This window comes from Convolutriloba macropyga, chromosome 7 (assembly GCF_964194025.1).
Source record: "Convolutriloba macropyga chromosome 7, txConMacr16.3, whole genome shotgun sequence".
In the NCBI taxonomy this organism is placed as follows: Eukaryota; Metazoa; Xenacoelomorpha; order Acoela; family Convolutidae; genus Convolutriloba; species Convolutriloba macropyga.
Window position 1 is genome coordinate 26023764 of NC_134474.1, and position 17755 is coordinate 26041518.

Consider the following 17755-nt stretch of genomic DNA (forward strand, 5'->3'; position numbering starts at 1 on the left):
TTGCGTAATACACATAGCACAATCTGTAAAAACTTAAATCCCTTCAGTTGAAACAGTGCGTGACGTGACTTGTGTAAAACGAGAAACGGGATCAAAAGGAGAAGCGAATTTAAAAAAGGAGAGCGCCTACATAATAGCCATTTAGAAGCCAATAGTCGCTTTTAAAAACAGTACAGCTAAGAAGTAAAATATTTATAATTAATCTATTTGCTTCAACTAAAACAAACATAAAATCATATTAGGGAAAATTACAAGGGAAAAAAACAATGACGACTCCTGAAAATGGAGGAAAATCGAGAGCAAAAGGAACAAATTAAAAGACAAAATCCGAAAGACAAACATAGCTGGCAGACTGTCAGAAAAAAGTCGCAGTAGCTTCATAGATCTGCAGTCTCAAAAAGATAGTAAAAAACACCAAAAAAGAAAATTCATCTCATTAAATGCTGATACGGATGTTTTCTATTAAGAATCTGTATAACTTATCGCTGCTTCCAGTCGCTGCTCTCAAACAACCTTCAATTAGAGTGGCACACTCACTGGACCTTATTACCTTGAATTAAAGTAAAGAAAAGTTTTTTTGAGATAAGGAAGTTATTTTTGAAAAAGGGGTAAATCACGAGTGACCAAAAACTAAACAACAGCTAAAAACTCACTCCACTATCAGTGACGAATGACGTCACGCACGCAATTCAGTTGAAATAGCATGAACGAGTGAACAAAAAGCAGATATGAAATAATCATATGGTTGTAACCATATGAACGTCATATGATTGTAACAAAATTCTTGACGAAATAAAAATCCAAGAGGAGGAAAACAATAGCATCAACTTAGTGCGGCTATCATTAGTGTTCCCTAAAAAAATGCAAAGTCTCAAACACAGCTAGCAGATTGCCAGAAAACAGCAGCAAAAGTTTCGCGGATCAGCATTCTCAAAAAGATAGTAAAAGAAACAGACAAAAGAAACTTCTTTTCTTTAAAAGCTGAGATGTTATATTTTGGTCAAAAAAGTTTTTAACTTATTGCCGCTACAATTAGCTGCTCTCCAATAACCTTCAATTAGAGTGCCATCTATTCTCTTGACCATATCCCTTTCAATCGAAGTACGTATCTCTGAGGTTGAGGACGTCATTTTTGAGAGTGAAGTAAATCACGTTAAAGCAAAACCTTAATCACGCAAAAAAACTCTCTCCACTAAGAGTGAGAAATGACGTCACACACTTAATTAAATTGAACATGCACGAACGAATGAAAAACGCATATTTGCGATTGTGACGTCATATATTGGTAACAAAAATCTTTGTAACAAACGACGAAATAAAGAAAAGCAAGAGAAGGCCAATAATAGCCCCAGCTATCGCTTTGCAGCTATTTATATGGGTTTTCGACACAACTGTTTTAAAAATTAATTAAAAATGAGAAAAAGCAAAAACTATGAAAAAAAAAGTAGTGATTTATATATTATAAAATATGTGCTATCAGAACTTTAATTTTTTTCAAATAGTAACAAAAACTATCATAACTTTAACTGTTTTCACATAGAAACAAAAACAACCCGAACTTTAATTGTTTTCACAAAGCAACAAAAACAACCCTAATTAGTCAATTGAATGGAAAAAATAGTTTGGAAGCCGGAAAATCGAAGAATTAGGCAAAAAAAACAACATAAAACATAGCCGGAGAATTGCTGGAGCTTGACGTACATGGGCATTTAAACAGAAAAAGAATAAAATTGACAGAATTTCTTCCTAAGTTTCAAAAAAGTGTTCTAATTCAGTTTCAGTTATTGTGAAACTATACTTAATTGAGCTCATAAACTAAAATTAATTAACTTAACACCAATGTCAGCTAGTTATCGTTCTAATGGACTATGCTTACCTAATGCATTATGAATTAGGGAACGGCCTTAATCGCTTTATCTTTTGCTCTTTTTACATCGACAGTATTTATTACCTACATTGCGCAATTCAAAGTAAGAGAGAAATTAATATCCATTCAGTTAGTGAGTTAAGTCACAAGTCAAATGTGAAAGCCGTGACGTAAAACGAAAAACGTTATCAAAAAGTACAGTGAATTAAAAAAGAAAGAGCGCCTAAATAATAGCCATTGAGAGGCTAATAGTGGCTATCAAAAACAGAAAAATTAAGCAGTAAAGGCCATGAAAACCAATATAAAACCTTACTTCAACCAAAACGTGAACTCCCACTAAAGACATGAAAAAGAGTCCACAAACCGCTAAAAAAAGGGGTTACAACGGCGAAATAATAAACATAACCGACTAACGTCGGGCGAATTGCTCTCAAACGACCGGCGAGCGGTTGGCTTCGTCAGTAGTTTAGTGAGGCCAGCTTTAGCTTAGCCGAAGAGGCGTGAGGTCAGCGCAGCGGGGGGGGGAGGGGGGGGGAGGGGGGAGGGTGTGAATCAGGTGGAGGGGGCATAATGGGGGTGGGCAACTATGGCAGGGGGATCTTTGGCTGCACGGTGCCCTTACAATGTGCAGGGGTGGGGATTCGGGGGGAGTGAGGGGGCTGGTGTGTGTGTGTGTGTGTGGGGTGGGGGTGGTGTTGTGGCGGGATCAATTTTTAAGAACCGCTCGGGATCAATTTTTAAGAACCGCCCTTCACAACATAAGTAAAGTCTCCAATCCACTTTCTGTGAATCTTATACATGGGGACTAATGGAGACTAGTGAGCTGAAAGGCTCTAAGAGCACTTACTGTCCATTACGCTCTACCTGTTTATCCCGTTTTTGAGGACGAAAAGTCAAATGGATCAGACGAAAAATCGGTCAAGCGAAAGATCGCATAAAAAAAGACCGACAAGACTTATATAATTGCTACAAACTTCGTTTGAGAGCAATTAACAATAGCTCACCATTGCACATAAGACTCTAATATATGATTGAGATGGTCAAGCGGAAAACTCTTGCAATCGTACAGTTACTTGTTAGTATGGTTTGAAAAACAAGTTTACACGAAAACGTAAAGAAAATAACTGCTTTAAAAAAATGGCTTTAAAAAAATGGCACGTCAAAAATTCGAAAGCAAAAAATTTTGCACACCTACTCTTCTCGCTCTCTCAATAACCCGCCATGAACAAAACTCACTCTTTCTTCTCTACTGTTCAATTCGCTCAGCATTTAACCTAAACACTTAATTTTCACGTGCGGCATTAACTTTTACATCCCGTTTTCAATACAGTCCGAAAAATTATCGATCAAAAATAGACGCTCCACCAATACTAGTCTTCGTAAATCGTAACTCTTTCAAATAATAGCCATTGAGTTCGCGTCAATAAAAACCTTAGCATTTAACAGTAAGATTTGCTGCTTACCACTGAGTTTGAAACTTCCAGTTTTGGGTAACTTCTGAATTTCGGTGCTACCAGTACTGTAAACTGCGGACACTTTAAAGAACTGTCGACTTGCCAACCCAGCCGGGTCTGCAACTTCAGTGGGAGACGCCACGTGCCCATTGGGCATTTCCGAAAGCTGTTCTTTAGCACTGTCCTCGTTATTATTATTGTTATTGTTGTTTACAACTCCGTTTTCATCAAAGTTGTCAATTTCGTCACTCGAAGCCGAAGATTGTGTTTCGACTCCGTTGTGCAATTTGGAGTCACCATTTGGCATTAACGATGTGTCAATATTTGTTGCATTGGTATCATCGAGTTTTAGAGACTCGAGATCTTTGGGGTCAATATTTTCTTCCTTCTCCAAGAAAGGCCTAAACAAACATTTCCGCCCTCTTTTGCTGGTACTCCTTATTAGTAGACCCAAGTTGGTTGAGTATCCGGTCAAAAGTTGAGTTCAGGTCACTGATTCCATTCGAGATTGCATCAACAATGATAGAAAAGGGGAATAAAATACCATACCTATCGGCATTAAATGATGTAAAATTAATCAATTTCAATCGTTACAAAAAAGCGAGGCACATAACCGAATCATCCCTATGTTTCTGAGTTATTCAAATAAAGATGCCGAGTACATACTTGATTCTTTTCAGGATGATGTTGTATAATTCGTCGTACGTGATTTCTGCTTTAGGAACTTTGACGAAGAGCGGGTTTCCGAAACAGGTGTATGAGCTCGTTATTGACTTTGGGTGATTTCTGAAACAAGCATTTAAAATCTGTACTTCAATCCCGCTTTTGCAATAAATAATTAAGTTGTTTTTAATTAAATTTCTCGAAACGGTTTCCTTCTCGGTAGATTACCAGCGCAAAAACAAGCATAATAGTTTGTTCACATACGGCAATGAAAATAAGCATTTGTTCACGCTGACCGAGGGGAGGGGCTTTTTGTTGCTCAAAAGTATGCAGTGCTTCATCACTTGTTTAGTTCAAGAAATAGGGACTAACTTTTCTCTGAATAGGAGAGGGACAAATCTGAAATCACAGTCTGGTTTCAGCACATCCATGGGTGTCTCGAAGACTGAGTACTCATCTCGTCCGTACATGTTGCCCATAGTGTCATCCTGAGAAAGGGTCTTATGGATACGACTGTTGTACACTTGGGTGGTGACCATGTCGTCTGGCCTCACTGACTTGTTCAGCACCTCTGACACTGCTGTCTGGAACTCGTGCACAGAGCACCCATCTCCAACTACTACACGCAGCTGGAAACATTGACACATAGCTTTCAAAAAATATATTATGGATAGATGGATTGCTCCTATTGCTCCTGTCGAATGGATTGCTCCTATTTTTCAAGGTTGACAGGCTTAAAAACCTCAAGTTGTCGAGAACTCGCGTTAATTAATTCTATTCGATATAAAATGCCATTACATTACATCATGAGAGACAGAAATTTACAGCCAAAATAGAGGTATTTATTATGTCAATTCGAACAATATCAATGGTTTCCAAAAATGCATTTTCCTGTGCATCATTTTTCATCCATAATTTTTGGGGTTGTAAAAATAACTAGTGAATAATATATACTTTCCAGCGCTATATTGTTCAAATTTTGTCCTTGATTTTGTTATCGTCTGTTTTCTTCATCATAAAACTGAAATTGCGGTTTCTTAATATTCTTTTCGAAACCCATGCTAACCGAAATAAACTGAAGACATAATTTTTTAATATCTCAAAAATCCAGAGTAAAATGTTCAACATTTTAGATCTTCGATAAGAAGTTGAGCATTGAACGGACAACAGTACTTTTTGTTCCGACCCAATTTAGTGGGGGAGGAATTATATAATAAAACGTGTTTTTTTTGTTCAGTCAATTTTCGCCGATCGATATATTCATCGTAGAGGGTTGTGTGGTATCATTAGTATGTGTGGTATCAGTAGAGGGTTCTGTGTGGTTCAACATAGCACTAAAAAGAATTATTTTGAATTTATCGAGGTTTAAAACTTTGTGAACATTTGACTGATTTTTGTTCTTACTGTTCATATTTTTCGCCATATAGTTCTACGCCATATTTGCCAATTGTGCTTAAAAAAATATGTTAAAATTGGTAACGACAGTGTTGTTGGGTTTACCTCTGAAAACAAAAGAGCGTTGTTGAAAAGTTTGATCCCTTTTTTGGCCAAAAATTTGCTAAAATTTGCAAAATTCATTTTTCTTTCACCAAAACGACACGAAGTAAGCTTCTTTAGTTTCTTTTGTTTAAATTTACAAAATAAACACTCCTAAAAACTCCTGAAACAATCTTCACTAACTCCAAAGATAGATACTTTTACTTTTGGGTCAATTGAGATTTTCATGAAAAACAATTTTGCCGGTTTTTGCTAATTTAACTGGATAATTATGCAAAATGCATCAGTTATTTTTGATATATTGACTTTCTTCGTCAAATTATCCATATCCATAAATTTGCTAACAATTACCAGTTCTCACTATCCCGTTTCTGTAGAAGAAAGTCAAATGGGTCAGACGAAAATCGGCCAAGCGAGAAACTGCATAAGACAAACAGCATTAATATATTTGCTACAAATTGCTTTTGAGAGCAATTCACAACGGTTTCCTAAAATTGCCTGTTAGATCATTTATGATAAAAAAAATTCTTTCAAACAACTCATTGATAATGAGGATCAGAGATGATGACAATACGTCACAACAGCAGCTGAACTGCGGCATCAACAGAGAGAGAAGAGAGAGAGAGAGAGAGAGAGAGAGAGAGAGAGATAACGTGCACGAGAAAGAGAAGGAAATGAACCCTAACCAAAAGAGAGAAAAAGAGACAGGAATATCTTCCAAGATTGGATTCAACACTGCAACTTCTAGTTTTCTAACCTTGTTAATAAATCATATAAAAACTGCAAAGCAAAAGTAAAAACTTTTCAACTTCTTAATAAAAAAGTTATAAACCATTTTTTGTCTTGAAAGTTCTGTCAAGTAACCCATTTGCGAGACTTGAAAATTTTTGTTGGCCGGTAATGGTCGTTAAACTCAGAAAAGGACAAAAATTATGGAGAAATATTGAAAATTGCAAAATTTTGCTAAAATTCAAGACATTAATATCTTAAGAACCAATTCATTGTCTCAAGAGGCTATCCGGTATCCCTGTTTCAAGCCTGAAATAATTTCACAGCTTCATAAAGATCCATACACTTGGAAAGTAAAAATTTTCCAAAAAATTTAAAATGTTTGAATTTTATCCGAAAATTACTAAAACTGGAGTCATAAAAACTTTTTGTCTCTGGATTTATGTCAAGTAAGCCATTTGCATGACTTGAAAAGCTTCGTTGGCCAGTAATGATCGTTAAACTCAGAAAAGGACGAAAATACTCGAAAACTTTGAAAACAAAAGCAAATTTTAACAAAATCTTGGTAAAGTTCAAGATATTAAAATCTTCAAAATCTTTTCATTGTCTCATTCATTGTTTCAGTATCCCTGTTTTAAGCGTGAAATAGTTTCACTGGCTCATATTGATCCATACACTTGGAACATGATGAAAATTTCCGAAAATTTAAAAAAAATTTTAAATTTTATCCAAAAATTACTAAAACTGGAGTCATTAAAATAATGATCACCATCCCATTAACTCTAGAAACTATGCAGCAGCTTATTATCAAACCTTGCAGGAGGTCCCAGGGCCGCTGTTGCCGGAAAAAATTCAAAAACGTGAAAAATTGCAAATATTTTAAAAATTAGCCTAAATTCGTGATATTAAAATCTTGAAGAACGTTCCATTACATCTATGAGTTATGCATTAAAAGATTATCAAACCCTAGAGAAAGTTCCGTGGCCCTTGAAGCTAGAGAAACCTAAAACATGACAAAAAATTTCGAAAAACTTTTTAAAAAAATTGCTATAACTTGTGATATTAAAGTTGAAAATTAATGCATTAACAACAAAAATTTACCAGTAACTTATTATCAAAACCTAACGCAGGCTTTGTGACCTTTGAGGCTCAAAAAATCTGAGTAACGACTATAAATGTCAAAAAATTGGAAAGAAAAGGCAAAAACTATCAAAAATATGCTAAAATTCGTGATGTTAAAATCTTGCAAGACATTCCATTTAATCTAGAAATTATTCAGTAACCTATTTTCAAACCCTAGAGGAGGTTCCTTAGCTCTTGAGGCTGAAAAAATCTAACAAAACCACAAAAATTTCAAAAAACTTCAAAAAAAGCAAGTTTTATCAAAAATTGCTAAAATTTGAGACATTAAAAAGTTGAAAAAATATTCCATGGCCATTAAAAATTTATCAGTAACTTATTATCAAATCCCTTAGGATGTTTTCTGGCCCCTGGGTGTGGAAAGACCTGAATAAGAAAAAATGTCAAAAAACTTGCACTTTGTCAAAAAAAATGATAAAATTCGTGATGTTAATAAAATGTTGAAACCATTCCATTACCACTGAAAACAATGCAGTAACCTATTATCAAACCCTAGAGAAAGTTTTTTGACATCTAGGGCTCATAAAAATCAAAATGTGTAAAAAAATTTTTCCAAAAGCTTGAAAAAATTGCAAAAAAAGGTTGTTCAATTTTAGCAAGCGGTTGTTCGTCAGTAGCTAACCACGGGAGGGGGTGCATCGGGTGCTGATTGGGGGGGGGGGGGGGGGGCAACAGCGCGGTGGGGGGGGGGTCAACAGTGGGGGTGTCTTCAACCTCTAAGAACCGCCCTTCACACCATAAGTATAAGTATAAGTCTCCAAAACAGTTTGAGCTGAAAGGCTCTAAGAGCACTTAATGCCCGCTGGGCGCTACCTGCTTATCCCGTTTTTGAGAACGAAAAGTCAAAAGCGTCAGACAAAAAATCGGTCAAGCGAAAAATCTCATTAAAAAAGACCGACAGGACTAATATAAATGCTACAAACTTCGTTTGAGAGCAATTAAAAAAGAAAATTGAACGCATCAAATTTTCGTTCATAGGTTACGGTTTGAACTGCTTCGACATTGTCTTCTAGCAGAATTAAATGATTTCATTTTGTAGTTCTTCTGTATTCGTTTGACATATTCTGGATAACTGTAGGTCTTAGCGGCGTCCTATGGATGGACAAAAAAATCTGTACTGTTTTCGAATAATAAATTCCGGACAATTTCAGATCTTATCGCTTCCTACGAAAAAACAAAGAAGCCCATTTACTGATTTCAGTTGACAGCTATAATTTTTCACAACTGCTGTTAAAATTTGCATTTTGCTGGTCTTTTTTGTCTACCTGTACTTAGTCCCATCAACTACAGGTCGCATATCAAATTATTGGCGTTCAAGAAAAGCACAATTTACCAAATCCAGGGTTTTAGCAATGCTTATTCTTTGAACGGTTTTGATACCCGTTTTTCGCAGAAGGCTTATTTATTTTTTGATTTTTGTCTGTTTATCGTTCTTTCTAAAAACGTACGGCACATTCTGAATAGTGAAAGATCTCAATGGCTTCGTTTGAGAAACAAACAATGAACCTATTTATGGATTTCATTTGCTAGCTAGTGTTTTAATGTCTTTGAAATTAATTTTTCTCGAAAAAAAAAACGAATGTATTTTTAAACTTTCCATTTTTTGTTCTTAATTGATACTTGTTACCTAGTTACATTATTCAACGTTCAACTATCTAACTATTGGTGTTCAAAGAAGGCGCTCTTGATAATACATTAATTAATATAAATTAATTTGGATTTCATTATTTGAAATTATTTGTTCTCAAGAAAACATGAACGTTTTTTATCTGTGTCGTTTTTGTTATTTTTCGTCTAGTTGTTAGCAAGTATCATAAAGGACTGGTACCATGTTTTTTAGTGAAGAACAAACTAGTTTGTTTAGTTTAGGTTTTAGTTGACACCATTTTGAATGCTATGTATTTTTTAATCAAAAAATAGACATTGAGTTTTGGATGTGATTGTTATTTGATTTTTCTGTCTTGTCTCGTAGTCTTATAAATCGCATATCTCGTCGGGCCGCCACTACGGCATTGTTTAATTTGTTTATTTGTACGAGTTAAAGCAATTTTTTAAAAATCATACACCAACTAATTTGAGATAAAAATTTTAGTTTTCCATCTCGTCCTTTTTTGGAATACAGTTAAACCGAAAATGCAGATAAACGAGGTCGGAATATTATGTGCAAACGCACAATACCGAGCTTCCTTGTATCGATTAATGTTGTTTTTTTACGACAGATCGACAGAGTATAAAATTTTGGTAAACTTTCGAAAAACGAAATGGGTTAATATGATAAAAAATGAAAACAGTGTTCAAACTGTTTATTGTCATTTTGATAAATAAACTTTCAAGAAATTACCAGAAAATTTTTATTTCTGAGAATTCAAGAAAAGAGAAATCGCAAAATTCTTTTATTTTTCCGCTCAAAAAAATGCTCCCTTTTTCAAAAATTTTCGAATCTCGATATCAATGCAGGACGCTTGTACAATGGAAGAGAACGAAAGCCGCAGAGTTTTAAAAATTTTCTCTATTTTTCGAAAAATATGCAATGTTGTTTTGATCTTTTGAGCCTAGAGTCCCCTATTTATCTAATTGAAAGCTACTTATCAATGACCAGCAAAAAGTGCAATTATCACATAGAATTCAAAGAAATTAGTTGCAAAAATTTCCAAATTTAAAAACATTTTTTGGTTTTATTTTAAGAAACCGTTTCATAAAACTTTCAGATTTTTTTTAAAAAACATATATGATATTGTGAATTCTCATTAAAAAAAGAAAAAGTCTTTTCTACAAGCCATTGGAACAAAACATTTCTTTCTGCTTTTCAACTTTTAGTTATTTTTAGTTTTTGTTATTTTCAATTTTGTTAATCCTACTTTCATTAAACTGATAGCTATTTCACCCAACTCTAAAAACACTAGAGGAAAACTTGAAACGTTAATTTAAGGTCTCTCCTGCTCTTATTTGTTTTCGATAAACAGTTGTCTTCTTCAGCTAAATCAGACTCTGGTTGACTTGAGACTTTCTCGTTCAGATTAAGATTAGATACAAGTTGATCCAACAACAGATACTTGTAGTTCTTCTCTTTTTAAGAAAGTATAAAGATCGATTTTTTCGAAAGCTTAAGAAGTTTTACGTTAGGTTTTAAAAATGGGAATTGTGCATGGTATTGAAAGCAGGATCTTTAAAAAGTTTACCTATAACAGATTTATTTCACTAAAATCTAACCGTCCCCTCCCCCTCTTTGATATTTTTCATTTGTTCCTTCAAAATTAAAGTATTCCTCTTTATTCGAATTTTTGCAAAATTAGAAAACTTTACATGAATTAATACTAGACTCTAAGACTAAGAGCTACAAAATGATGCCACTCTTCTTTCTCTACAACGCGTAAACAAAAAGAGAAAATTTGTAAAAAAAAAACGTTGGAATATTATCATAAACTATTAACATAGCCGGCAGATTGCCGGAAATAGCCGCCGTTGACGCGCTTGATGCACATCGTGATTAAAACAAAAACAAAGATAAATTAACCAAATTTTTTTTTCAGTGTCAAAAAGTGTTTCTAATTCGGTGTGCAGTTTCGGTTGGATTCTAAAACTACACTTAATTCAGCTTCTAAATTGAAATATAAAAAGCTTAATACCAATGTCAGCTATCAAACACTAATGAACTTTAATAACCTAACTCTCAATGACAATGACCGGGTTTTATCTGTTTATCCCGTCTCTTTTGATTTTGCTCTTTTGACCTCGACTGTATTCACTATCTTGCGAAATTCATTGAGCGAATGGATTTAAAAACCATTCAGTTGAAATAGTGAAAGAGACAAGTCAGAAGTCAAACGTGAAAATCGTGACTTATGAAAAATGTGATCAAAAGGTAAAGCGAATTAAAAAACATCAGGACAAATCCTAAAGTACAATTCAAAAAATTTTCATCGACTAAACAAAAATTAGACCTAGAACGGAATATGAGTGAATTGGTCAAACCATCCATTGGACAAAATGAAAAATTAGAAAATCAATGTCAAAATGTCTCACGTGAACAAAAAACCACTAGCGATAAACGGAAATCTGATTCAAACAACAAAACTAGGCGTAGAATGAACGACGAATGGATCCGGAAAACTATTTAGAATAAAATCCGATCAAAAACATCGAAAAAACATTTAAAATCAAAAAGAAATTGCCGCAAGTGAACAAAAAACCACTAGCGAGAAAAGCGTTTCTATTCAAAAACCAATTTCTCACTCTACTTTAAAATTAGAGCGAAAAAAGTTAACGCCGCAAAACCACTCGTTTCTTCACTCCGCTTGCTGTTTCGGCGTGACCAAAATCACTACACCAATTTGACTTCAAAAATCATGAAAATGTGTGAACAGATCTGAAAAAACATAGCCCGAAGAATTCAGGAACCGACTCGAGGAAACAAATTGACCAACCTCGCTGGCCTAATGCACATTCTACCTAATTAAACCAAGCAATTTGAAAACAACAGTAAAATATCATGAAAAAAACACTGACAGAAAATGATATACATCTGATAAAATTTAATTTTAGTGGCGACCCAAAAAAATAGTAGTGAAAGACCAGTTAGCACAGTTCAGTTAGTTTGCAACCAAATATCATTAATTGACCGATAACCTCATGAAATGAGCTCATAGAGAGAGCACCGAGGAAAGGGAAATGAGACGATGACGGACAAAACCGAAAAAAATATTCTGAATAAATTCTCTGCAAAAGCTAAATTCAACCTCCATTAATCTGACAAAAAGTTAATTAATTTCGTTCGTACATCAGTCAGCCTGTCAATACTTGACAAAGAAGTAATAAACAGATAAAACATGAAAAGAACAAAAATCTGAAAGAAAATTGTTAAAATTTTTTAAATGAAGTGCCCTGTTTAGCTTTGAAGATTCTTCCCAACCATTGTTCGGTGAAAACTTATAATTTCTTGTGCTAGATCAGTCACTCATCCATATAACAGTAGAAAAATATTGAAAAACTATTGAAAACTGCCAAGAACAAAAAAACCTGAAAGGAAATCTGAGTAATTTATTTTATTGAAAAATGCCATGTCTAGACTTGAAGGGTCACCTCATAGTAGCAACTACTAACGAATAATAATTGCTTGAGAAAAACTACAACGAGAAGCGTAAGATCAGAAGGAATAGTCAAACATTTTTAAAAACATCGAAAGATCGGAGAAAAAATTTTGCTCAAATTTAGCAACGAATTTTTGCCCGAATTTTCTTCAAAACATTTGAAATTATATAACAATTGAAACAAAAGACGCCCAAAACTACAAGAACAAATTATTTCAAGCACAAAACTCCGCAAATTCTATAAAAATTGAAGCACAAAATTTGCAACAAACTTAAAGCTTAAAACAAGGCAAAATGGTAAAAATTGCTGAAAATTGAATCTAAATTGAAATGTAGTATTATCTTCAGATGGTCAAAACTGGTTCCAAACAGGTAGTAAACTAATATTAAACTAATAGTTAGCATAATTTTGAAAAACACATTGGAATGAAAATATTGCGGTTAAAACTAAAACTGGTTTGAAAGAGCCGAACGTGATCAAAATATTTCGGTCGTTTATCAAAATTTTTTTCGCAACTATTTTTCTCGCTCCCTTTCAAAAACGAAAAGAACAAAAAGCCAATCTCTTTCCTCCCTCTGCTCTTCCAGTCGTTCAGCTGTTTGACCTAAACATTTAGTTTGCACATGCGGCATTGACTTTTGCATCCTGTTTGAAATACACTCCAAAAAACTAGCGATAGAAAAAATAAGTAGTTATTTATTTAGAAAACATTTATAAAAACCGTTACACGGTCATCCTTCTGTCTAAATTGAGATTAAAAACGATTACAGAGAGTCGAGAAATTCAAATACTTTGCAGAACAATTGTCAAAATATTAAAAACCTTACGTCCAAAAAAGTTGTTTAGCGCACGAATTGCCAAACGAAAAAGTATGATCAAGATCCAAACTGAAGAAATTAATGAAAAAAATTGAGAAAAATGCGCCTATTTTACACTTGAATTTATACTAATTTACACTTGAATTTGCAGAGTCTAATAAATTTACTAAAAGAATTATTAGACTCTGCAAAACTTTGGTATCAATTTCGGAAAGCTACGTATTAATGAAACATCAATCAAAAACTGTTTCTACAAAAAACCAAATTACAATTTAAAAAATGTTGAGCCAAATGGAAGAAAAAACGGCTAAAACGGTTATCTATATGCGGCATACTGTCAAAAAAACACTTTTCAAAGTCGAAGTCATTCAGTGATCGAAGCGCATGATCAAAAAACTTCTTTCGCTCAGAAAAAAATTAGTTCACAGGGCAATTTTGCTCTCTTTTGCTTTCAGGTCAAAACGCCGTCTAAACGAATTGTACTTCCAGTAAAAAAAAACCTCAAGAAAACCAATACTGCTCTTCGAGTCGTAAAAAAAGACTGCGCCCTAGTACAATTCTTGAATTGTAAAAAAAGGAGAGCGCCTAAATAATAGCCGTTTAAGAGGTTGACGGCGGCTATTGATAAAGGATACTATTTGGGTATGGGGGTAAGAAAGGTAGTACACATATATCATAACCGGCTAACATCAACAAATTGCTCTCAAGCGACTGGCGTGAGGCTGGCTGTTGGTATAGCCCGCGTGAGCATAGGGAGGTCAGCTTCACTGGGTAATGGGCGTGAAATTAAGTGGGAGGTATAAAACTTCCAAACTCAGTTTACATTACGGCTCTTCGGCAGTTTAGATGATACGTACACTTAGACAAGCATAGGTGTAAGGGAGCTGCACGGTAACCATAATCCGCGGGCCTTACCAGTTTATTGAGTTTTTGAGAACCAACAGCAAAATCGGTCAGAGGATAACGAAACAGTGTTCAAAGTCAAAAAAAGCTGCTGAAATAAGATTTCCAATTTCACAAAAAACATTCGAGAAAAACATTTGATGAGCAAAAAAACATTTGATGAGCAACAAAAAACGTACCCGGCAGATTGTCGGAAAATAGCCGCGTTGATTCCCATAACCAAGATTGGGATTGAAAGAGAAAAAAAGTAGTGAAAAAATGATTTTTGTATAAACAATTTTGAAGTGCGAACTATTTTGATTTCAATTTGGAGCTCATCATGCTTCTGCTTCCAAGTAAGGCCACACAGGGGCTAGTATCAATACCAATAAGCGTTAGAGATGGCAGCTAAGAACAAAGTTCGAGTAACAGGCATCTAAAATCGGGCCTTATGGGTTTATCCCGTTTCTATTTCTGATTTCGTTTTTTTTATATCCACTCTGTTCGACTTGCTTTGCTGAGCACCTGCTGTCTAAAAACACTTTTAGCAGAATGAGAGAAGAATGAAACTAGCCTAGAGAAGTCAAAAAGAATTCACGCAAAAATGTCGAAAAGGCGGCAAAATGAGGTAAAGCGAAAAATTTTTATTCGACGAAGTAAAAAAAAACATAGCAGGACAAGTCCTGACGTACAATTCAAAGAGTTGTCATTGACTAAACAAAAAAACTAGACCTAGAATGGATTATGAGTGAATTGAGAAAACGATTTAAAAAAATCAGAAAAAATAAGAAAACAGAATATCAATATCAAAATGCCGCATGTGAACAAAAAAAACCACTAGCGAGAAATGAAAATTTAATTCAAACAAAAAAATGATTCTTACCAACAAAACTGTAACCAATTGTCATCATAAATTTGCTCAAGTAGAAGGGGTTTCTTCAATACCCATTTGAGCCAGTAAAAGAAAATAATCGTCAAAAAAACGCAAAAATTAGCCCCAAAATCAGCAAAATACATTAAAAACCTCTGACTTATAATAAAATTCATATTAATTTCCAGAAACCTTCAAACCACTACAGAAACCAGCCTAAAATTAAAACAAAATCATAAACAAACCTCTTAACCAAAATAAATGAAAATAACTGCTTTAAAATGCCGCACGTGAACAAAAAAATTTCGCTCGCTTTGAGAAAATTTTTCCACACATCAATTTCTCGCTCTCTCAAAAACAGCGGTATGGACAAAAAGCACTCTCTTTTCGCTCCGCTAACATAGCTTTTTAACAGTAAAAAAACATAGCTGGAAGGATTCCGGAAACAACTCAAAGAGTCGGCTTTGTCAAAGAATTACCTTTTAAATCAACTGGTTCCCACTAAAGTGACTGCTAAAATCATTTTTAAAATATCAGTCAAAAAATTAAGATAGCCCATAAAACAAACAACTAAAAAATATATTAAACCTTTATATAAAACAATTTGCAAGCACCAAAATTTTGCAAGCACCAAAATTTTGCAAGCAGCTGAAAACATTAAATTACGTGAGCAGCAAAAGTCAAGCCAAGTTTGGCTCCCAAAGACTTTATTTTAGAAGAAACAACTAAATACTACAAGAAATGGCCAAAAACTTACAAAAATTATCAATTTCCGTAAGTTCTCTCAACCGAAACACTATTTTGCAACATATAACACTAATCAATTGGAAACTATATAAACTTGGTCACCTTAACAATAAACATTAGTTGTCGCCTTAAACCACAATGAACGCGATAAAACTAAACAATGACGACTTTGTCAAAAATTAATCAAAATTAATAACGAAAAAGACTAGAAAGACAGAACAATCTTCAAACGCAAAAATTTGTATGTTACCAAAACCAAGCCACTGGAAAAAAGTCTAATTTAAAATTGGTAAAAAAGGAAGCTAGCAAAATCTCAGTGCCATATTATATTAAATAAGATCAATTGCCAAAAAAACTTTAAAAATTCAAAAGACAAAAATTATCAGTTCAAATCGATAATTTTCAATTTAACAAAGGCAAGACAAATAAAGCCATAGCTCCTAGGAGAATGCTAGAAAGAAACATGATACAATTTGGAGACCATATACATGGCAAAAAAATTTGAAACTAATTCGCAGTTTCTGAAAAAAAACTATATTGAAGGGTCAATTAAAAATCAAAATGAAAATTTGAGGTAAATAAAAAAAATGATTTTTGTCATTAAGCAATTGAGGTTTAAGAACATTATATAGTTAACCTTCTGTCTCAGAAAGAAGTGAAAACAGCTCAAGTGCGAAATAGTAAAACAATTTGAAAAAAGTTTACAATATCTTAACAATTTTCACTGAATTTTAGATAGTTATCGCCAAAACCAATTCAATTAGCAACTAAAGGAAACCAAAAACACCGATGGTTCAATAAAAGAGGTTTTATGGTAAATAAACTTAATGTACAAACAAAAAATTTAGAACAAAATTGAGAAAAACCTCCAATACCGGATTCGTATGTGTACAATTTTATATAAAAAACCTCACGTGAAAAAGAGGCATCCAAATCGCAAAAATATCAGAAAGATTTTATTATATTTACTAATTTGATTAAGAAAAGTCCACTCAAAGGGCCAAAAATGAAAAATTAATGGAAAAAGCCATAAACTTTTCAAAAAAATTTGAGAAATATGGACCAATTTTGCACTTGAAACGCATTATTAAGCTCTCAAAAACATTGTGGTATCGATTTCAGATGGTTGTATAGTCATGCGGCATCGATCAAAATTTACTTCTACAAAACACCAAGTTACAATTTTAAAAAATGGGCCAAATGGACGAAAACGGCTAAAAGTTCATCTATAAGCGCCAATCTCTCAAAAATTCTTTTCAAAGTCAAAAAGACATTCACTGAACGCAGTGCACGAACAAAAAACTTCTCTCGCTTCAAAAAAGTTAGTTCACATGGCAATTTACTCACTTTCACTATTAGGACAAAGGCCACCTGAACAAGTACTTCCGGCAAAAAAAACAGCCGGAAGAATTCCGCAAACGACTCGAGGAATCGTCTTTGTCAAAAAATTACCTTTTTAAATTAACTGGTACCCACTAAAGGGACATCTAAGAACAATTAAAAAATCAGTCACAAAATTAAGATAGCCCACAAAACCAACAGAACTAAAAAAACATCCCCGGCAGATTGCTGGAAAATAGCCGCCGTTGATTCCAATAAGCATGATTGGGATTGAAAGAATATAAGATATCGAAGAAAAAAGATTTTTGTACAAAAACATTTTTTAAGTCCGATTTATTTTGATGGCATTTCGTAGCCGAACACACGTCTGTTTCTTAGAGAAAGGCTACAGGGGCTACTATCAACACCAATAAGGATAGGAAATGGTAACTAAGACTTATAGGAACGACGTTCAAATAGCGGGCATCTAAAATTGGGCTTCATGGGTTTATCCCGTTTCTACTTCTGACTTCAATTTTTTATACTGACTCTGTTGATTTTGAATTACTTTGCTGAGCAACTGATGTTCAAATTCACTTTTAGCAGATTGAGAGAAGAGAGAAACTAGCCTAGAGAAGTCAAAAAGATTTCACGCAAAATGCTGAAAAAGCGGCAAAAT

General features: G+C 34.0%; 1 protein-coding gene across 1 annotated transcript in view; it reads right to left on the reverse strand.

The window, feature by feature from the left end:
* Positions 1-17755, reverse strand: part of LOC142342724 (ubiquitin carboxyl-terminal hydrolase 15-like) — a 79080-nt gene that overhangs the window by 13137 nt on the left and 48188 nt on the right. The window contains exons 8-10 of the mRNA XM_075394245.1: positions 4357-4613; positions 3988-4107; positions 3331-3722 (exon numbers count right to left, since the gene is read on the reverse strand). Of these exons, the coding sequence (XP_075250360.1) occupies positions 3331-3722; positions 3988-4107; positions 4357-4613 (769 nt within the window). The remainder of the gene's footprint in view (positions 1-3330; positions 3723-3987; positions 4108-4356; positions 4614-17755) is intronic.